Genomic DNA, 22,461 nt, shown 5'->3' with positions numbered 1-22,461 from the left:
TCTCGTGCCTCAGCCTCCCAAGTAGCTGGGATTATAGGTGTGCACCACCACGCCCGGCTAATTTTTGTATTTTTAGTACAGATAGGGTTTCACCATGTTGGCCAGGCTGATCTCGAGCTCCCGGCCTCAAGTGATCCACCTGCCTCAGCCTCCTAGATTGTGGGAATTATAGGTGTAAGCTACTGCACCTGGCCCCAGCCCTGAATTTTCAAATGAGATGAAAGCAGGCTTTATCCTCTTTTCTTTCCTCTTTTCCTTTTCTTCTTCCTCCCTCCTTTTATTTTCTGTCTCTTCTAGTTATGCACCCTGTCCTTTTTCTTTTCCCCCCCAAAAAATGTATATTTCAGAGAGGTGGTAGAATGTGGAGAAGTCAGAATTATGAGCTCAATTCCTAGTTCCAAAATTTAGTAGCTGTTGGACCTTGGGTGAGATACTTTACTTCCTTCAGCCTCTAAGTTTCATCCATAAAAAGACGGTCATGGTGGCACTGCTCCCTGCCTCTGGTTTCTGACCCTGTGCCTAAGTATATGCTGGAATTCTGGAATCTTCAGATTTCAGGAAGCAAACCCTTTGGAATGCAATACCCCAAGCAGGCTCACTCCCCTCTGCCTACCTTGTTACTAAATACGGAGGATAAAAGGTAGCACCCCATCATCAAGTGCAGTCCCGTTTCTGCAGTACAGCCAGAAATGACTGCTTGCGCTGTGTGGATCAACATAAGCTATAAATGGGCTCATATCCACTCAGGGCAGGCTTTGCTAGGAAGTGCATTCAAGTCAGGGCAGGTTTTGTTGCCATGAAAGTTAACAGAAACATAGGTTTTTCAGAGCTGTTTGGTATTCTGGAATTGTGGGAAAAAAAGACCCTGAACCCATAGTCTCCATGGGATTGTTGTAAAGATTTAATAGGTCAGTGGCATCTCTAAAGTGCTTAGCTCAGCGTCTGGCACTAATAGCCCTAAATAGTGACACTGACATCCCCGTTCTTCAGGGCCCCTTCCCATTCCTACCCCGCTTGTGGCCCCAGAGCCCCTGTCTGAGTGCCCATACCTTGCCAGGCTGTGGTTCCAGCGCTCATCTCAGGGGCACACGGAGACTTGGAGTCACATAGGCCACACCTCTGGCCAGACTCCATCCACAGTAGGCATTGATTCTTCCCAGCAGTCCCCAGCTCCCCCTGGCAGCAGGTACCTTCTCTGGCATGGAAATGTCCCAGTGAATATTAAAGAATATTTAAAAACAGCCCAAAAGTGGGATGCCTACTAAATTATCAACTTCCATAGGCCTACTCAGCCCCCTAACTTTGGACGTGGGAGTTATATCCAATATATGCAGCTGTATGAGTCACTGTGGCCACATCTGTTTGTTTTTCTGATCACGCAGACAGAAAAACCAGCAAACCAGAAGGAACCCACCACCTGCCACACCGTGAAGCTGCGGGGAGCCCCGTTCAACGTCACAGAGGTATGTGCTGAGAACGAGGGTGGGGAGACCAGGAGCCATTGGTGCGTGGGGGTGTTAGAGTCAGTGGAGGACATGAGCTAGGAGGAATTGGGGGCCAACACGGCTGAGAAATAAGCTCTCCGGCATTGTCAGGGTCAGGAAACAGAAGTGGCTACACCAAGACAGAGTTCTGGTTTCACCCACGCCAGGGTGGGCACACACTCTGTTAACGAAAAGCGTAGGGGGTCAGCCGGTAAATATTTAAGGCTTTGTGATCAACACCGTCTCTCTTGTGACTGCTCGCCCTGCTCTTATAGCAAGGAAGCAGTCTCAGAAAGTAGGTACAAATGAATGGAACTTTATTTACGCAAACAGGCAGTGAGCCAGGTTTGGCCTGCGGAGTGTAGTTTGCTGTCTCTGGGCCTATAACAGCGGTGAACACAGGTTTAATTTTTACTCCTCGTGGAAGTAATGGAAGTTCCCTATAGAAGATTCAAAACCATGTAGCTAAATGAAAAGAATATTTAAAAAACTGCCCAAAAGTAGGATGACTACTAAATTATCATCTACACTAAATTGAGAGAGGGGTGCCACCCCAGTGGGGTGCCAGGCTGTGGGTGGAATTACCGCAGGCCTAAGGACTGCAGATACAGTAACCACCCATCCCAGGCAAACTGGGGCCGCCCTGGCCAGTGCACCTGTGTCCCACCCAGCGACATCCGCTGATACATTTTAGGTATATCTTCTTAGACAGTTTTTGTTTTGTTTTCCTTTGGTTTTAGTTCTCAGTTTTTTTTGTGAGACGGGGTCTCACTCTGTTGCCCAGGCTGTAGTACAGTAGTGCCATCATAGCTCACTGCAGCGTCGTCTTAGATGTTTTTGTCTTTGTATGTCTAAGAAGCAATTTACTGGTAACTCTTTGGAAACTCTTTCTCCCCCTCATCATGGTATGTCGTGGACCTCTTTGAATGTTGAATATACTCTGCTACAGCAGCATTTTTTTAATCCTCATCCTCTTCCTTACTCAGAGTAAACTTCCATAGGCCTACTCACTCCCCTGAATTTGGACATGGGAGTTACATCCAGTTTTTTTGCTTTTATAATAATGCAGTTCCTTGCAATTAGGGATGAGCAGACTTTGTCTGTAAAGGCCAGATGGTAAATATTTTAGGCTTTATAAGCCATATAATCTCTGTCACACATTCGTTGGGTTTTTTGTTTTGTTTTGTTTTGTTTTGTTGTTTCATAAATAACCTTTTAAAATGTAAAAATCATTTTTAGCTTGCAAGCCATACAAAAGCAGACCATGGTGATATTTGACCTGTGGGCCATAGTTTGCTGATCTTTGCTCCAGATAGATAATCTGTGTGGGCATGTGCATGTATAATTCTAAGGCATTGGCACAGAACATCAGTGCCCTCTTGCTAATTTATACTCCCTCTAGCAGAGTCTACAAGTGCCCATTTCCCTGAACCCTGGGTCTTATTAATGTTTTATCAATGTGATAGGTCAAGTTGGCATCTCATGTTAGTTTGTATTTTAAATTACTTGTAAGACGGATCATCCTCACATTTGTAGATCACATATATCTTTATTTTTCTTTTGAGACAGTTTCGCTCTTATGTTGGCCAGGCTACTCTCGAACTCCTGACCTCAGGTGATCCACCTGCCTCAGTTTCCCGTAGTGCTGGGATTGCAGGCATGAGCCACCATGCCTGGCCAGCATGTCATCTCTTTTAGGTGGCTCGTGCCTGTCATCTCAGCAGTTTGGGAGGCCAAGGCAGGCAGATCACAGGGTTAGGAGATCGAGACCATCCTGGCTAACATGGTGAAACCCTATCTCTACTAAAAATACAGAAAACATAGCCGGGCATGGTGGCACACGCCTGTAGTCCCAGCTACTCAGGAGGCTGAGGCAGGAGAATCGCTTGAAACCAGGAGGTGGAGGTTGCAGTGAGCTGAGATCGTGCCACTGCTCTCCAGCCTGGGCGACAGAGCGAGACTTCTTCCCCCCCCCGCCCCCCCAAAAAAACGTGCCCAATCGTGTCTTTTGCTCTTTTTTCTCTTGAAGTCTTTATCTGTTCTGTTACTCTATATGTTTATAAATTTCTGAAATGCAACTTATCAAACTTCAAAGTAGCAAGCATTTAGGTTTCATTAAACTCCCTGAGTTGTCTTGTAATTTTGTCAGAATTTTTTCAGTACCAACTATTCAGAAAATCACATGCTTTAATTAATAAGACAAAAACCACTAGGTGGCTACTTGCAAAACTAATACACAAAAACCAAATACCCAAGCTTCATGAGAAGTGAAAAAGGCCAGATTTAATCCCAAGTATATAAAATTATCTAGAGGGGAAACCATGTCTTAAAATGCTGATAGTGACATTGCTCTTTTACTGCTGATAGAGACATTGCTATTTTGTATTTATATTACTCTCATTTCTTCAGGTTTTTTTCAAAATTTTTTCCAAGGTAATTTTAATGTTGGAGGAGAGTTATGTCTAAGGAAAGAGAAAAACTAAAGAATGAAACACTTTGTAATCCTTTCTGATTCAGAAATTTGCCCCATCTATTTTCGTTGGGTTGTACTTTTATTATTTAGTTGGTAAAGGGAAAAACCTTTTCTTCTTGTTACAGAAGAATGTTATGGAATTCCTGGCGCCCTTGAAACCAGTGGCCATTCGAATTGTGAGAAACGCTCATGGGAATAAAACAGGTACGATCTGGGATGTTTCTGGGCGGGAACGGGGACAGACAGTGAAGATGGAAGGTTGGGGTACAATAAGGAAGAAGTTTGAAGGGCACCCGTGGTTCTTCCTGTTTGTGGTCCTCAGTTCTATGGATGTGGTCAGGTCAAGGCTGCATCTCTTGCCGCAACCTTTGGTGGCCTGGTGTTCAGGGACGGAGGTTTCACCGGTTTCTCATCTTTCCCCTCCTCATCTTAGCCTTCACCTATCCCGGTGGGCTCACCTATTGCACTGAAACAAATGCCAGCTGGTCCTGGGGTTTGCTGGGCAAAGTCCACAGGCAGCTCTGCTGGTGGGCAGGGCTCTGATCTGCTGAGCATGTGTGGTAGTGCCCTGGGCCACCCTCCCTACAGGTTTGCACTCCGGGCAACCAGCCACCTCCCTTGGCTTCAGAGCCCTGGGTTTTGGCTTCCCTGAAGTGAGCAGTGTGTCCGGTAGGCAGTGTCGGAGCTCGGGAAGGTGGGCACGAGCTCAGGAAGGTAGGCACCTGCCCATGCTTACTCCTCCTTGCTGGCCAGCCCCAGAGACTACAGGAGATGCAGCAGCAGATGTGCTGCTTCTCAGAGAAGCACACTGAGGTCCCCTGGCCGTGGGGAGGCTGGAAGCCGCTGGCTGTGTACTCTGTCTTTGGCAAGAAGACACTGGCCTGGGCAGAGCAGTTGAGAGCTACCTCGGCTGAGATCTGGGGAAGCAGGTGTGCTTGAGGGGTGGTCTCATCACTGTCCTGTTTCTGCATTTCTTCTCCAACTCTCTCTTACCACAAAAGCTCCACTTACCCGGCTGATCCATTCAGCCGACCATCCCTCTCCTTGCAGACTGATTACGGGGCAGGGTGAAGTCAGGGTAAAGGGCCCTGTCCAGGTATCTCAGGTAGGAGCCCTAAGACCTTGGAGAAGGGACTTAGCCTCAGTTTTTTTTTTTTCTCTGCAGTTACGTAAATCTGTCTTGCCAAGTTGCATGAATGGCCACATGTACAGCATTTAGAGCAGTGCTAAGCCCCTGTTGCACCCTTCGTGAAAGCTGCTGTTAATATTCATGCTGGTGGTGGTGGCGGCGGTATTACCCTTGCTTTTATGACACTTCAGGGACCAGAGGGAACAAGAAGCATATCTGAGTTGTCAGGGCTGAGAGAAAACCATATTGGAGGCCCTGGAGTTGGGGAGAGCTGGCATCCAAGCATGAAATGTTGAAAAGCAGCAGAATGTCCCCTGCAGGAGAGCTGGGGAGGAGGCAGGCCAGGCCCCTTAAGCTTAGGAGCTTCATTGAAGATTGTGTGAGTCCCAGCTACTCAGAAGGCTGAAGTGGGAGGATTACTTGAGCCTAGGAGTTCAAGTCCAGCCTGGACAACATAGCAAGACCCAATCTCAAAAAAAAAAAAAAAAAGATTGTGGGCTTCAGTCTGGATGCAGGGGCCCCGAGGAGCTTAGAACGGGCCGGGCCGGGGAGCAGTGATCAGATTTAGGATGGTCCCTGGCTGGTGAAGAACAGGCCCTGAAGCTGGGCATTTGCCATCCTTTAAGGGAGGATCAGTGGTCAGCGGGCCCAGGGTGTGGCCATGGAGAGGAGGAGGTAGAAGGGTGCAAGATGTTTATGGATGGACGAGGTGCCTGGATATAGGAAAGGAGGGCACAGAGGAGTCACAGAAAGAGTCTAAACAGCCTTGTGATGAAAGGCAGAAAATCCCAGGGCTTTGGACCAAATACTAGACATTGCCAGCTAGTAGCTGTGTGCCCCTGGGAGTATTTCTTTACTGCTCCAGAAAAACAGGGGAACGGTCCTCACCTTGTTGCCTCACAGCGTTGAAGCCCAATGAGGTCAGGAAGCGGAGCCTCTTGTGCTACAGGAAAGACTCCCCATTCGCTTATGTTTGTGCAAGTCAAGGCCTCAGGCACCCAGGAGCAGAGTGGGCGTAGAGATGGTGCTTCCAGTGCCTAGACGGGGCCTCATGCTGCAGTCATGGGCCCTTCTCCAGAGAATGGCATGGAACAGGTGCCAGTCAGGGGTGGGGTGAGGCTTGGAGGGAGACAGAAAGGCCCCCTGTTCTCCGACCCCTGGTGTTCAGCATCCTCATCCACAACACCGGGCTCGGGTCTGGATGCTCCCCGCAAAGGGAAATGTGGCTGCGAGTGGGAGAGAGAGAGGGAGATCCTTTGTATTTTGGAGATTTGGCCAAGATAGAGGTTTCTCCCTCACTTTCTGCTCCTAGCACAGTATCGTGTTCCTCTGGGGACCCCCGTAAGTGTCTGTGAGGCCTTCAGATTTTAGCTCTGTCATTGTCCTCTGTCAGGGTACATCTTTGTGGATTTCAGCAACGAAGAGGAAGTGAAGAAAGCGCTGAAATGCAACCGGGAGTACATGGGTAAGGAAGCCCTGGCCACGAGCCAGCCCTGTGCTGCGGGGCCCGTCTTCATTCCTTCCTTTCCTTTCCACGTTCTCCTTGAGTGCTGACTCTCAGCAGGCACTGTTCTAGACACTGGGGACATGGCGTGGAGCAAACATACCTAGATCCCTGCCCTTCTGGAGCTGACAGAGTAAACTGACTTAGCAGGGAGACACGTGTGATTAAATGTGTGATTTATGCTACAGGAAAACACCGAGCAGGCAGGGATTGGAGGAAGCTTGGCTGTCTCCTTTGGCCACACTGAGGGGCGACATTGGAACACAAGTCTGCAGTTGAGGAAGCAGGCTCTGGTTCTATGGGCAGGACGTTCAGTAGAGGGAACAGCATGCGCAAATTCCCTAGAATTGGGAGGTCTTCTGAGTAATACCCAGGGGTGCAATCTTTGACCAATCCCTGGCCAAGACAAGTGATTTGAATCCAGGTATCACCTCCCAGTGAAGGCATGAGTTGTGTTAGAGAAGATGGGGAGCCTTGGGAATCTTGTTAGCAAGTCAAGAGGTGGGTATTTATTGAGCAGCTAATAGTGCCTGTGCAGGATACAGTGACAATAGCGCCCTAATCGGGCACAGGGGCTGTGCGTGCCAACAAATCATCAGCAGGTAGGTACCCAGGGCTGGGCTGTCACCTAAGACCCTTCCCAAGGCAGAACAGCAAGCAGTGCCAGAGAGTACACTCCCGACTTTAGAGAATGCATTACTGTGGTTTGGGATAACCCAGGCAGGCTCCCTGCAGGGCTGAAGTGGATCTGGCAGAGTGAGTGAATTTTGGGTTCAGGCCTGGTGTTGGCCTATGCCCAGGTGATAGGGCAGGTGTTGGGCGCTGTCATCTGCCACCTTGATCGTGTTGTCTGGAAGGCAGCAGAGAAGAGTTTGGAGTCACCAGCAAGGAGTCTCTGGCAAGCTCCAGGTTCACCCGGAGCCCTGACTCCTCCTCATGCAGGTGGGCGCTACATTGAGGTGTTCAGGGAGAAGAACGTCCCCACCACCAAGGGTCCACCAAAGAATAGCGCCAAATCCTGGCAAGGCCGGATGCTCGGGGAGAACGAAGAGGAGGAGGACCTGGCCGAGTCCGGAAGGCTCTTTGTACGGAACCTGCCCTACACCAGCACCGAGGAGGACCTGGAGAAGCTCTTCTCCAAATACGGTAGGGGCGTGGCCTTGGGGCTGTGGGTACCCAGTGGCTATGAGAGCCGGGTTCAGACTCTGACCTCCTGGGTTCGAGTCTCAGTGTGCACACAACACCACATCTCTTGCCTCAGTTTTCTCATCTGTAAAATGGGACCAACTACCCCTGAGCTGCTGTGTGGGTTCAATGACATGATGAATGCAGGGATTTGCAGGGCAGGAAGTAAAAGGTATTAATAGCATCACTGGCATCTTTTGCTGTCTGAACTCTGTAACTTCTCCAAATTCAGAATTGGAGCGATTTGGATGGCTTTTTTGAGATAGTCCCTTGCTGTCCAAACTCTTGCCACTCAGTATTGGAATTGAGAAACTACAGGTTATGCCTGACGAATATACCTACATGGTGTTCCTCCATAGCTCAACCCCTAATTCTGTAAAGTCTTCTTATCCAAGCTGAGCACCAGATAGATTTGATAATGTCCAGATTAGTGGTGGTGTTGCTGTTATTTGTCAGGCCATGGGATTGAAGCCCCATAGTCCAGCTTGGCCACGACAGGCTATGTGTGTTTGTAGAGTTAGCATTGTTGAAGGGCAGAAAGGGAGGGTTCAGGGTGAGGGGAGGTCTTGACACCTTTGAGATCCCCATAGTGTCTCCCTGTGTCTCTGCAGAGGCCAGCTGTAGGTTGCGGGATCAGAGGTGTAGGTTGGACACCTGATGTGGGTCCCGTTGTCAGGACAAGGATGCCCTGAGTGGGGCCTGCCATCAGCAAAAGGGCTGACCTCCAAGCCTGGGGCCTGCCCCCAGTGGAACCGTCTGCTCCATTCACCATTCTGCTCACCAAATCCTTCCACACCAGCTGGCGTCCTGGCTTACACCGCTTGGCTGGGCTGAGTGGGAGAAGCATTCATCGATACACTGCAAATGTCCATTTGGGAAGGAAAGACCCAGAGAGGGGACGTGGTCAGACGCTGGTGTTCAGAGTGGAAACCCATGTGGAAAGGGTGTGCTTTAATCGGAGCATGATGCTGTCATCACGGAAGACACTTCTTTGGTACTAACTGTAGCAGGCACCATTTCATGCACTATGCTTGCATTAACGCATTTAACCTGTGTAGCTGCCTATACGCTAGGTACTGTTGTGCCTCATGAAAATGAGGCATGAGGAGGCCCATTTGCCCAAGGCAGGCTGCACATGTGGTAGGTGGTGGTGCTGAGCTCCAGCCCAGGTATTGTTGCTCTTAGGATAGACACACGGAGGGGACTGGAAATGACACCTGTGACCTGTGAGGTTGGCGCACAGCTGGTGCTCACCACATTCTTCCCTGGGGCCAAGTGCCCCCAGCCCACCAGAGACCAACACTTCTCCTGTCCTCAGGTCCCCTGTCTGAGCTCCACTACCCCATCGACAGCCTGACCAAGAAACCCAAGGGTTTTGCATTCGTCACCTTCATGTTCCCTGAGCACGCCGTGAAGGCCTACTCGGAGGTGGACGGGCAGGTATTCCAGGTGAGGCCCCTCCTGGGCTGGCCAGGAGGCTGCAGGGCTCACGTGGTAGGGAAAGACTGTGTGTGTGTGTCTGTGTATGTAGACACGGCCGTCCCCTTTGTGAGGCTAAGAAGACGTGCAGTGGCATGCTAAGTCACCGCCTCACACAAGCCACTAGAAGGTCAGAAGTCACATGACGGTGGGGTCTGATCTGTTCTTGTCACTGATTTGTGGCACCTACACCTGTGTCTGGCACAGAGCAGGCACTGAAAAAATATTCCTTGAACGGATGAATTTGCTCTTCATCTCTATAGATACCACCTTGGAAGAGGAGTAAGAAGAAGGGAATTTTTTGATAGGGGCATATTAAAATGGCCGCAGTGGAATATAAGAAACTTCTCTTTTCTCAGTTTTACCAAGTAATATACATAGCATCCATCCCTAAGCCTCAGGCTACCTCACCATCACCCTTTTCCTTTTCTCATTCGTTCATGATTTCTTGACCTTCCTGTGGTCATCAGGCCAGACCTGGCTGTGCCAGCATCGAGCTCACATTCTCACTCACCTGTGCAGGGACGGGGCGATGCAGGGTGGCAGGGCAGGGAGAGGGCTGCGGGTGCGGTTTATAAACTGATCAAAGATTCATGTGTGTAGCTGTGTCAGATGGCCCCCTCACAACATGGGGTACCTGTCGGGTGGGAAGAGAGTTGCCTCGTTCTACCTGACCTCCCACCCTCTGGTCACAGTTTTAGTACTGACCAGCTTACACGTGGCAGACGCCAACATCCTCTGGCAGGAAGCAGGGCTGGCAGGCAGGACTGCTGTTTACTCCCTTCCCGTCATCCCCATCCAGGGCAGAATGCTCCATGTGCTACCGTCTACCATCAAGAAGGAAACCAGCGAAGATGCCAGTGCCCTGGGATTGTCATCCTACAAGAAGAAGAAGGAGGCCCAGGACAAAGCCAACAGTGCCAGGTCCTCAGTGCCCCTGAAGCCACTGAGCCCCAACCCAATCCTCTGCCACCTTCACCTTGCCATTTCTAAGCCTCCTGGGTCTTCTGACTCCTGATGGGTTTGGTTCATACCTTACCAGTCTTCAGTGTTCTCATCTGTAAAATGGGAGATTAACAGTAGTGCCTTACGTTTGTGGTGCTGTAAGGCTTAAGTGAGTGAATGTATGTGAAGTGCTTAGTTCCTGACACAGATGAAGCGCTGGGCTAATGTTAGGGGTGGTCCCTGCCGTCATCCCTCTCTTCTTCAGGCCCCGTATACGTAGCCCATGGTAGGGAAATCGGGGGATATAGACAGGCCTAGGAGCCCATTTCTTAACAGGTTTCGTGTTTGAGAGCGAGTTCCCCTCATTTAGTCTGATCTCCTTGTTCCGCCTCTGCCTCTCAGCTCTCACAACTGGAATACGTTATTCATGGGGCCGAATGCCGTGGCCGATGCCATCACACAGAAGTACAGTGCCACCAAGAGTCAAGTTTTTGACCACGTGAGTAAAGGCCAACCAGTCCTCTCTGGGATCCGGGCCAAACTGAAGGGGAGAAAGAGCAGGAGGCATGTTATGCTGCTGTTGGCTGTGAGGCTGGGGTCCCTGGGGCTCTCCTCTTGGGCCTTCCCAGAGACCTCTGGAGTGGAAGGTGCTCTCCAGCCCTGCCGTTGGAAACACCCCCAGCCGGGCTCCTGCTCTGGCTTCTCATGCTGCTGTATGGAACCACCCCAGAGAATGTGATTGACAGTAATGTCAATGAATGACATTCCTGAGCCCCCTGCTGTGCCACAAGCTTTAGTGTGTGATGCTCCTCACAGTGACCCTGTGAAGTAGGGGTTCTTGTTCTTATATCCCCATTGTCCAGATGAAGAAACCGAGGCCAGGGACACGGTAACTTATCCAAGGTCACAGACTTGCAAAGAGGTGGAGGTGGTAGGACACCAGGTCTGGCCAGCTCCGGTGCCTTGGCTCTGAGCCGTGTCTCAGGATTTCCACCCCCCGGGTCTCTGAAGCCAGGGCAAGGGTCATGGATTCCGTTCCTCCTCCTCTCCCAAGTCTAGCTTATTCCTTCGGACTCCTCCAGCCATCCAGCTCCCCCACATCACGTAGCTTTAAAAATCAGCGTGATGTTTTGATAGACATAGAGATTGTGATATGCTTACCAGAGGCCAGAAAATCACCATTTCCATCATCTCACACTTGCCTTTCTTTGTGTGTGGCAAAAACACCTAAAATCCACTTTGCTAAAAGCAGAAATCTCCAGCGTTACCTCTGGTGCTAATGTTGTACACTGCTATTAGGTCTCTAGTCTTATGCCGCTGACGTATCTGCTCTTTTGTATGCCATTTACTCTGTATCCTATATGTGCTTTGTGCCTTCTACAAAAGGATAAAAGGATACTTTTTAAAAGGTATATTCAGGTAGGTCTATAGATATACATACACATATATTTGTTGTTATTGTTGTTTTTGGAGACAGGGTTGCTCTGTCACCCACGCTGGAGTATAGTGACATAATGATAGCTTGCTACAGCCTCCCAAATTCTTGGCTCAAGCAATCCTCCCACCTCACCCTCCCAAGTGGCTAGGACTACAGATGTATGCCGTCATGCCTAATTTATTTTTATTTTTGCAGGGATGGGGGTCTCACTTCTGGGTTCAAGTGATCATCTCACTTTGGCCTTGCAAAGTGTTGGGATTACAGGCAGGATTCATATAAAACATATTTTATATGTATAAAGTACAAAGGATACTTTGTCTAAGGTATTTTGCATAAAGCCCGAAAATACCCTGTTCTTTGTATATTTTGTATCTTCATACCCTCTTTTAAAATGGATGCATCTGGGCCAGGCGTGGTGGCTCATACCTATAATCCCAGCACTTGGAAGCCTGAGGCAGGCAGATCACTTGAGGTCAGGAGTTCAAGACCACCTTGGCCAACATGGAGAAACCCCATCTCTACTAAAAATACAAAAATTAGCCTGGTGTGGTAGCACATGCCTGTAATCCCAGCTACTCAGGAGGCTGAGGCAGGAAAATTGCTTGAACCCAGAAGGCGGAGGCTCCAATGAACCTAGATCACACCACCACACTCCAGCGAGACTCTGTCACAAAAAAGAAAAAAAAAAACAAAAAACATGCATCTGGAGTTAGAGGCAGCTGAGTTCTTCCCAGGTAAACCTGGGAGTGGTTTTTGTCAAATTAACAAAGGACATCAATGGATTTGGCCCATAAGCTCCTTGCCCACTGCTGCCCACCCCTTCTCCCCAGGCACTGAAGGTCACTGCTGTCCATCAGGGAGTGCGAGTCACATGTGTAGCTGGAAATGGTCTAGTGGCCACATGTTTAAAAGGCTAAATGAAACAGGCAAAATTAATAATATATTTCATTTAACTTGGCATATCTAAAATATTATTTCACTATATATATATAATGTTAAAAAAAAGTTACAAGCTATTTTAGTCTTTTTTTCTCACAGAATTGCGTGTGTGTTTTACACCGAGAGTGCTTTAGATGTGTCGCGTTGCATTTCAAATACTGAGTGGCTCTGAGGGGCTTGTGACACTGGGTTGGACAGCACAGCTCTAGACCCAGGTCAGCTGGGGGACTGCAGCCGCTTCAGATCCCACAAGTGCTCTGAGCTCTGGGAACACAGCAGGCCCCCAAACAGGAGCGGTGAGGGTCTTGTGGTGCCTTCTAGTGAGGGAACAGACACTGACACATTAGCAGAGGTACAGTGCGGCAGGCCTGGCGATGGCAGAGAACCGAAAAGCCAAGGGAGGGATAGGCTGTCACTGCGAGGATGTGCTGGTCAGCAAGTGACGCTTAAGCTGAAACTGAATAGAGCAAGGGAGTGTGGGGTAAGAACCATGGAGGCCAAAGTCAGCAACTGCCGGAGCTCCGAGGCGGGACGAGCTCGGCATGGGAGTGTCAGCAAAGACCCATATGACAGGGGGAGGGGGAGTGCAGGAAAGGGAACTCTGGGGTCCCAGATCTGCTCTGAGAGATCTGGGAAGCCAGAGCCATTGGGCGGCTAGGCGCAGTGGCTCACACTTGTAATCTTGGCACTTTGGGAAGCTGAGGCAGGTGGATCGCTTAAGCCCAGGAGTTCAAGACCAGCCTGGGCAATATGGTGAAACCCCATCTCTACAAAAAATATAAAAATGAGCTGAGTGTGGTGGCACATGCCTGTGGTCCCACCTACTCAGGAGACTGAAGTGTGAAGATTGCTCGAGTCTGGGAGATTGAGGCTGCAGTGATCCGTGATCACACCATTGCACTCCAGCCTGGAGGACATATGCAACAGAGTGAGACTCTGTCTTTAAAAAAAAAAAAAAAAAAAGTACAGAGCCTTTGGGGGGCATCTGATCGATGTTGGGAGGTGAGCAGCATCCTTGGATCCGTTTCTAACCCTGCTGCCTCCTCAGGCTGTTGGGAAAGGGGAGGGCCAACATGTCACCTGCTGGACAGCCAACTGGGGCTCTTCCTTTCCTCTCCCACAGGAGACCAAGGGCAGCGTGGCCGTACGCGTGGCTCTGGGGGAGACTCAGCTTGTCCAGGAAGTGCGGCGCTTCCTCATAGACAACGGGGTCAGCCTGGATTCCTTCAGCCAGGTAGGTGCTCTCGGCAGCGCCAGCCAGCGGCCACTAGAGAGCCAGGAATGGCCTTTCCAGGGAGACGCAGGTGGATTCAAGGATCTGGCCTTCTAAGGACTATTACTAATTTCTAAATTGTCTCTGAAAGAAATGTTACATGGGCTCAGACAAGTGGCCTGTCTGACCCTGATTCTGTCTGTCCACAGCCATGTACAGGAGGTCTGCCTCTAACCCCACAGTTCCTCCACACAGGCCGGGACCCCCATCTTACTGCCATACGCAGTGTCTTCCCAGAGCGTCTGTGATCTGTTGGGGTACTTTGACCCTTCTTGAACCTAGCAGAGAAGAGTCCGGCACCTCCGGGTACCTGTTCTCCACCAAGTATCAGGTCTTAGATTTATGGATGACGGAAGCATAGAGGGCCTCTCACACCATGAGCCCACATGACATCCGCTCCTTCATTTTACAATCTGGGATACCGAGGCTCAGAGAGCGGGGAGGTAACTTACAAAGTCAAACAGTCTGTATGTGGGAGGAGCCCGCACAAAAACCCGGGGCTTTTACTCCCCAAACAGCTCTTTCAACAGCCTTCCCAGGACTTAAGTTTTTACCTCAAGGTGGATGAGGAGGATGGGTGGATGGATAGATGGTAGATGAATATTGATGGTATGGGGGTGGGGGGGTGGGTGGATGGATGGATGGATGAAATAAATATACTAATAGCTAACATTTATTAAGACTTACCAAAGCACTCTTCTAAGTTGACATGTTTAATTAGCTCACTTCGTTCACATGGCACCCCTGTGAAAGCAGCTCTACTGTGCTTCCACGCTGCAGAAGAAGCCACAGTCACAGAGGGGTGAAGTCACTTCACACCTCGTCGTGGTGGAGCTGAATTTGGACACAGGCCTTCTTGCCCCAGCCTGTCTCTGTCTGGAGCACTGCGGTCTAAGCACTGGTGCCGGCTTTTTCCCACCTGCAGACAGTTTCACTCTCCTGACCTCAGGCAATCCTCATAGCAACCCTGTGTGGCCTCTGTAAGACGGTGTCAGTGTTAGCCCGTTCTGCAGATGAGGAAACTGAAGCCTACAGAAACAAAGTAATTGACCCAAGGCCTCAGGTTAAATTAGCAGCTGAGCTAAGACCTATTCCCAGATGGGCCATGTGCGTAGACTTTTCCATTATATTTTCTTGGCTCTTTTATCCGCCTCCAACGTTATTTTTTAATAAAATTATTGCTAGCGTTTTCAGAGTGCTCATATTACATGTACTTTTACTAACCCATTTAATGAAACCTTTTCCTGGAGCTATCCTGTGAAATAGATGCTACGTCCTTGCTGCCACTGTGGGAGCTGAGGCGCAGTTAAGTGCATTTCCCGAGGCTGAATAGCTAGTTTCTTAGTTTGGGTTCTCCCAGAAGTGTAGAGTCTGAGACAAGGATTCAAGGGCAAACAATTTTAGGGGGCAGTGCAGAAAACCCTGGTGAGAATGGGATGCGGGGAAGGCAAGGAGACTGGGGCGTGTGTGCTGCTGTAGTGGGCGCCCTGTGGGTGCCTGGAGCTCTGCCTAGGGGGAAACCTGCAGAGCGCACACCTCCGTCTCAGCCCACCCAAGGACAAGGGGTGCAGCAACTCGAGAGCCACGGGCTGCTCCCAGAGCCATTAACTCTGGGCACGTCCTGCTGGCTGCACGTGGTAGCAGGTGGGCAGCCTGCAGTTACAGGGAGGGAAGCCTTGATACTGAGATGCAGACCTCAGCCATTGGAAGCCTTGGAAGGTGTGGCCCTGCTCAGAAGTGGAGGGGCGGGGATTTGACCCAGAAGATCCAGTTTCAGAGCCCCAGGCCTCACCCCCTCTGCAGAGCTGCCTCTCAGCCATGCAGCAAGCATCATGCCAGAGAGGGTGGTTCCTCCTGGGTCCGCCTCCTAAGTGCCCGGTTGCTGAGGTTCCAAATGGAGAACCTCGTCTGGACCCCCCCACGATCACTGCTGGTGTCAGCCGAGGACCCTCCATCCTGTGGTCCCACGTGTGTGCATTTCCTCTCTGCAGGCTGCAGCAGAGCGAAGCAAGACGGTGATTCTGGTCAAGAACCTCCCGGCAGGCACCCTGGCAGCCGAGCTGCAGGAGACCTTCGGCCGTTTTGGCAGCCTGGGCCGCGTGCTGCTGCCAGAGGGTGGAATCACCGCCATCGTAGAGTTCCTGGAGCCCCTGGAGGCCCGCAAGGCCTTCAGGCATCTGGCCTATTCCAAGGTAGGGCTGCTGGAGACCCGGAGTTGATCTGGAGAAGGCCCAAAGAGGGCTGCTTCAAGGGAGAGGGTGCAGCGGGCTACAGATTCACAGATGTGGCACGTGGGAGCTCAGCCTAAACCACCCGTCTCTATCACGGGTGGATGTCATCCCTACCACCTGAAAACCCGTCCGGATGGGCAGAATGGGAGAGGGAGGTTCTGCCGTCCTCCAGAAAGCATGCCTTGGTTCCTTGCCTGACTCTAGCTTTTGTTTGGCTTTCTTTACTCATGCTAATTTGGATTAAGATCTTAATTCTTTTCAATTCTTTTTTTTTAAATGTACTTTATTTATAAGACAGGGTCTGTGTCTGTCACCCAGACGACAGTGCAGTGGTGCCATCTTGGTTCACTGCAGCCTTAAACTCCGGGACTCAAGCAGTCCTTCCACCTCAGCCTCCCGTGTGGCTGAGACTACAGGCGTGCACCACCACGCCAGGCTAATTTTTTTATTTTTTTGTAGAGACCGAGGTCTCCCTTTGTGGCCCAAGAATGAGCATTCTTGAATGCTTTAACTATCTTAAAGCTACAGTGAGATGAATGAAAGTCAGTTCTGTAGGTGGGGCTGTCTCCTGGTTCTTGGTTTTGAAAAAAAACCAACAGTCGTGTATTAGTTTGCTGGTTGTGGCTGTCATAACAAATTTTCACAAGCTCGTTGGCTTGAAACAACAGAAATGTATTGTCCCACAGTTCTGGAGGCCACAGTGTGAAATCAAGGTGTGACCGGGGCTGTGCTTCCTCTGGAGTCTGATCTGTGTCTCTTCCAGCTGCTGGTGGCTCCAGGCATCCCTTGACTCATGGCTGTGTCACTCCAGTGTCTCCCTTCATCCTCACGTGGCTTTCCCTCTTCTCTCACTTTTCCTTTGTATTTCTCTTTTAAGGACACCTGTCATTGGATTTGGGGCATGCCTGGATAATGCAAGATGATCTCATCTCAAAATCTTTCACTTAATGAAATTTGCAAAGATCCTTGTTCCAAATAAGGTCGCATTCACCAAGGGTTCTAGAGATTCAAGATACAGACATACCTTTGCAGGGCCACTATAAGTATTTCTGTTCATAAGGCACTTTAGCACTTTACAGACCTTGGTCTCCCACCTAGTTCTTAGAGATAGGTATTCATGTCCCCACTTTGCTGGTGAGGAAATGATTTCTTATTCTCTGCCACTCCAACCCCATTAATAGTCCTTAGCTTGGGACTCTGGCCACGAAGCTCTCAGGAAGTCAGTCTGTGCCTGACCCATAAGAAAAGTTATCCAGGTGGGGCCCCATGAATGAGCTGTGGGTGGCCTTGGGAATGTGACACCATCCTTTTTTCCTTGGATGTGCCCATCACCAAAGGCTCTCTGTGTGAGCCACAGTTCGAGAGCACTGGCTCGGTGAGGCCTCCTGTTTGGGGCAGTGTCTATTTCACCAACAACAAGACTGCCACCTTCATTTTGCATGTATGGAAACTGATGCCCAGAGAGGCGCCCTGACCCAAGGTCACACAGCTAAGTGATGCAGCACACTGCTGGCACTCCAGTCTGTTCCCTCTCAAGCATGTATTTTTTTTTTTTTTTTTCTGAAACGTAACTAATTTGCAAGGCTTTCATGTAGTATGAAATTTGAAAAGATTCAAAAAGGGCATTTATTGACAAGTCTCGCTCTTACCCCTGTCCTGCAGCCCGCTAGTGGCCGCCTAATGTGGCAGGTGTCAGTGTCTTGTTAATCACCCCCCCCACCCCACTTTTCTTTAAGAGGACACATGAAAAGAAAGGGTTTCCCTGGAGTGCAGTGGCAGACTGCTAGCTCACTGGAGCCTTAAACTCCTGGGCTCAAGGGATCCTCCCACCTCAGCTCCCAAGTAGCCAGGGCTTCAGGTGTGTGTCACCACCATGCCCAGCTAGCCTTTTAAAAAAATACCATCTGCATGCACGCACACACACGCACACATGTATACGTGCATTGCCCGTAGATATACGCACATAGAAAGCATGTCCTCTTAATGGGCATTTTATACTTCCTCCTGGAGAGCTACACTTTACCAATGACATGGTCTCTCCTCACCCCGCTCCCTGTTTCCTACTCTGATTGGGAAAAACACAAAAGTGGCCTTGGAACTGCCATATGTCTGGTGGCATCAGAGACAAGCCTCTCTCCTGCACCCTGAGATGCAGCAAGGGGGCCGAGTATTGTCCTCGGGGAGTAGACAGCAGTGGGGCTTGGGGCTGGGTTCCTTCTGGCTCCATTCTTGGGTGAGTTCCCCATCCCCTGTGACCCTTGGGCTATGATCTGCTTGGGACTGAGTCCCTCCCTAGCAGTGTGTTGTAATGAGGACCCACAGGGCCATCACTCTTGTCTCTGCAGTTCCACCACGTCCCTCTGTATCTGGAGTGGGCTCCGGTCGGCGTCTTCTCCAGCACAGCCCCACAGAAGAAGGAGCCCCAAGATGCACCTCCGGAACCCACGGAAAAGGACCAAGCAGAGCCAGAAACCGGTAAGAGCTGAGTCTGAGACCAGGATGCCTTGGGATAACAGGCGAGGGCAAGGAGGAGGGCGAGGGGCCGCGGGAAGTTTCTCATTGAGCCTCTGGTTTAAAGGTCTTTGTTCATGCTGGAGACCAGTGGGGCTCAGACTCAAATTTGATGAGCATCTCCTTGAAAAAACAGTGTCAAAATTATGGATACAACATGCTTTTAGTTTGTCAAATAAAGCTTGTCTGGGGAAAAAAAAATTATAATCTGTTAACAGGGATTCAAAGCAGAGCAAGTGTAAACAACCTTCCTGTTTCAAAGGTGGACCAGATTGGCTCATGGGGGAGGGTGGCTGGTATGGGAGATACCTATTCTCACGTCTTTGGAGTGGCAGTACCCTCTGATGTTTGTGACTGCAAAGTCAGGAAAGGAAGGGACAACTGTGGCCCCTGGGGGCCAGAGAAGGCAGCCCCCACCCGTTAGCTAATGTTTCCTAGCTGGGGAAATGGGTATCATTGGCCTTTGGGACTGGGCAGTACTTTCTTGTCAGGACTGCTTTGCAAATCACAAGGCATTTCACATCCCTGACCTGTGCCTCTGAGTGTCATGGGTGCCCCCAGTCCTTATGACAACCTGGAACACCCCACACATTCCTAGATGGCCACAGTGGGCAGTGTAGCCACCCCCCCCATCGATGACCTCATAGTCTGAGGACCATGACCACATCTTAGAAGCCAAGATCTTTAGACTCGTTTTGAACAGGATCATGGAAGTCATTCTGATCAGACGTCAATATTTTCCTCATAAGTTATAACCCATACACACCCACAACACAGCAACCAGCTGTTTATTAAAATAAGAATGTTAAAAAAAAAAAAAGGTAGTAAGTCCTCAGCTACTCTCTCCTTTGTTCTCATAAATATGTATTTTTAAAGAACGTTTACAGTTAAAAAAAAAATAGTTGGGGAGCAACATTGAGACAGAGTCTCTGTTGCCCAGGCTAGAATGCATGATCTAGGCTTACTGTAACCTCTGCCCCCCTGGGTTCAAATGACTCTCCTGCCTTGCTTCCTGAATAGCTGGGATTATAGGCACCTGCCACCACACCTAGCTAACTTTTTTTGTATTTTCAGTAGAGACAGGGTTTCACCGTATTGGCCAGGCTGGTCTCGAATTCCTGGCCTCAAGTGATCAGCCCACCTCAACCTCCCAAAGTGCTGGGATTACAGGCGTGAGCCACTGCGCCCAGGCTGAGATTTTAATGAAGTAGACTTTGCTCTACCTAACCCCCCTGCCTTGTCCGAGTTTCTCATTTCCTTGTTTCATTGTGGATCTTCAGGCCTGGCCCAGCCAGCACCAGGCATTCAGGAAGTGCCGGTCTGGAGGCCTGTTTCAGTCAGGAAGCAAAATCCTTCAGTCCCTTTGTGATTTGAGGACCCAGAAGCGTCCCCTGTCGTGGTTAATGACATGATGATTGGTGTGAACCTCGCGAAAGTTTAACTGTCTCCCCCCAGTCACAACTGCCTTGGTTTTTCGTTCAGTTACTACCCTTGAGCCTAAGTAATGTTTTTTGGACCAAAGCACATCCTCCTTTGAAACTTAGAGGTCAGCCAGGACTGAGCAGCTCTGAAAACAAACCCGGCGGAGGCCTCTTCCTGCCACCTTGGGTGGCAGCAGGAGGCAGGCTGGGGACACGTGGTGTTTCCCAAGGTGACCGCTTCCACCAGGCTCTTCATTTCCTTGTGTCCTGGGGATTCTCCCTCTCTGCTATCTTCTTTTTTCTTTAGCACTCGTCACAATTTGTTTATTCTGTTTATTTGCTACTTGTATTTGTTCGCTGTCTATCTCAGCCAGACTTTGAGCTGTGAAGGCAGGGAGTGGGGCTGTCTCCTTCACAGCCAGGTACCTAGCACCCCGGGAGGCCCAGGCATAGGGAAGCTCGGTCCACAGGCTTCAAGGGAGTGAGGGAGCGCACGAGAATCGGCCTCTTTGTCCCTTGGAAAGATGGGGCCGGGTCATACTTGTCTTTGTGTCCCGAGCCTCTGGCACATAGTAGAAGCTTAGTTAGGGCTAAACATTTGGTTTTGGTGGTTAGCTCAGCCTCAGAACGCAGTGGTGACGGTAGTACCATCAATCAGAATCTTGGTGGCGGCTCTCATAAATGGCCCTTTGTTTTATTTCAAATGCTCATCGCTTCCTGGCATTGTGTCGTGAATCGGTTCCTTTCCCTGGTGTTTCTCTCTAGCTGCTCCTGGAATGACCACTCTATACCCCGAGAGCCCACTCACCTTACTCACGGCAGTATGCCCGCACCCAGGAATGTGCCCCAGCAGCTGGTAGTGATTAGGAAGTGTGTGTGAGCCAACCCAAGGGCAGAAGCAGCAGTTACACCATGCCAGGCATGGTTCTAAGCCTTTGGCATCCTCATCATGTGAGGCCTAGAGCCCCTGGGGAAATGGCCCTGAGATTTCTAGTAAGCAGCCACTCTAGTTCTCACCTCCCTCTGTGGCTGAGCAGGCCACCTGCCTCTCCCAGGCTCAGTTTCCATATCTGTAAAATGGGTGTGATATCCACCTGGTCCCCTGAGGGTGTAGTGGGATGTCGCATGCACCAGTTCTGCTGCTGCGGTTGGTGACTGAGCAATATAAGTCACAGTGCATTTTGGGAGGCCAAAGCAGGAGGATCACTTAAGTCCAAAAGTTCAAGACTAGCCTGGACAACATGGTAAAACCCCATTTCTACAAAAAGTACAAAAATTAGCTGAGCGTAGTGCTACACACCTTGTAGTCATAGCTACTCAGGAGGCTAAGGTGGGAGGATCCCTTGAGCCTGGGAGATCGAGGCTGCAGTGAGCCAGGATTGCGCCACTACACTCCAGCCTGGGTGACAGAGGGAGGCCATGTCTCAAAAATAAATTACAATTTAGAAAAATATGTCCCGGGCACATTAACTCACCATGGGCACCAGCTCTGGCCAGCAGCTGAGCTGGGTGATGAAGATGGATACCGCACAGCTGCGCGGAGGACAGTAGAGCCGTTGGGGACAGGTGAGGTGTCACAAGTAGTAATAGAAATGGGCCCTGGGCACAGAAATGTCTGCAGCACAGCACAGGGCACGTCACGGAGGTAGCATGCCGTGGTCTTTGGTCAGAGTGTTTTCCCATCCCCTGCCCGCAGGTCCCCCAACTTCCTAGGTCTATACTGCGGGGTTGACTGTGTCCCCAACAGCCCCTACCTCCCAGAGGCGCTGCTTTCCAGGGCCTGACCATGACACACAAGGAGGCCTTAGAGCCCGGCCGCCCTTGGCCCGGGAGGTTGTGCGTGTCTGCGCTAATTCTAAGCCCTGCCGCGTCCCGTGTCATCGGTGAATTCCCACAGAGCTGATCTCCAGGGCCGCCTTCTGCCCTCTCGCCACACGCAGCCCTTGCACAGCCCCTCCTGGCCCGTGCTTCTTGTCACCTGCTCCTCCCCCACCCCCGCCCTCTTTGCATTATTCCCGAAGCTTCACCAGATCCCTGACTCCCCTGTTGTATGAGGACAGCGAGGGCTGGCGGGGGGCTCAGCCAGCCCGCAAAGCCCTGGATTTTCTCAGGCTCCCAAGGAAGAAGAGCAGGAGGGGAGTGGACGTAGCTTTTCTTTTTTTAATTTTACCCCTTTCCTTTCTGTAAAGCACTGCTGTTCTCTGTACCAGTCTCGAGGGAGGAGGACAGCGTGTTTTATCTCCCCACAACCAAGACCCTCACCTCCAGATAAAGGGTTCAGAGTTGGGGGAGATCCTGAAAAGCTGCTTGCAACTGATAACAGTCTTTACTGTCAGCTCCAGCGCCGAGAGCCGGGAAAGGGGAGGAGGCCGCAGTAAATTCTGCGGCCTGATTATAATAAAGCCCCATGTGGCGATGCGTGACTGGATTTGATTGTGCTAACTACAGA

General features: G+C 50.4%; 1 protein-coding gene across 1 annotated transcript in view; it reads left to right on the top strand.

Moving 5' to 3' along the window:
• Window positions 1-22,461, top strand: part of RBM19 (RNA binding motif protein 19) — a 141,322-nt gene that overhangs the window by 9,755 nt on the left and 109,106 nt on the right. The window contains exons 7-16 of the mRNA XM_017543392.2: window positions 1,383-1,463; window positions 4,083-4,161; window positions 6,480-6,551; window positions 7,533-7,736; window positions 9,094-9,224; window positions 10,057-10,178; window positions 10,602-10,698; window positions 13,700-13,810; window positions 15,841-16,041; window positions 18,426-18,555. Coding sequence (XP_017398881.1) covers window positions 1,383-1,463; window positions 4,083-4,161; window positions 6,480-6,551; window positions 7,533-7,736; window positions 9,094-9,224; window positions 10,057-10,178; window positions 10,602-10,698; window positions 13,700-13,810; window positions 15,841-16,041; window positions 18,426-18,555 — 1,228 coding nt within the window. The remainder of the gene's footprint in view (window positions 1-1,382; window positions 1,464-4,082; window positions 4,162-6,479; window positions 6,552-7,532; window positions 7,737-9,093; window positions 9,225-10,056; window positions 10,179-10,601; window positions 10,699-13,699; window positions 13,811-15,840; window positions 16,042-18,425; window positions 18,556-22,461) is intronic.

Source organism: Cebus imitator, unplaced genomic scaffold (genome assembly GCF_001604975.1).
Source record: "Cebus imitator isolate Cc_AM_T3 unplaced genomic scaffold, Cebus_imitator-1.0 Scaffold8, whole genome shotgun sequence".
In the NCBI taxonomy this organism is placed as follows: domain Eukaryota; kingdom Metazoa; phylum Chordata; class Mammalia; order Primates; family Cebidae; genus Cebus; species Cebus imitator.
This window is presented reverse-complemented; position numbering and strand designations above follow the sequence as displayed.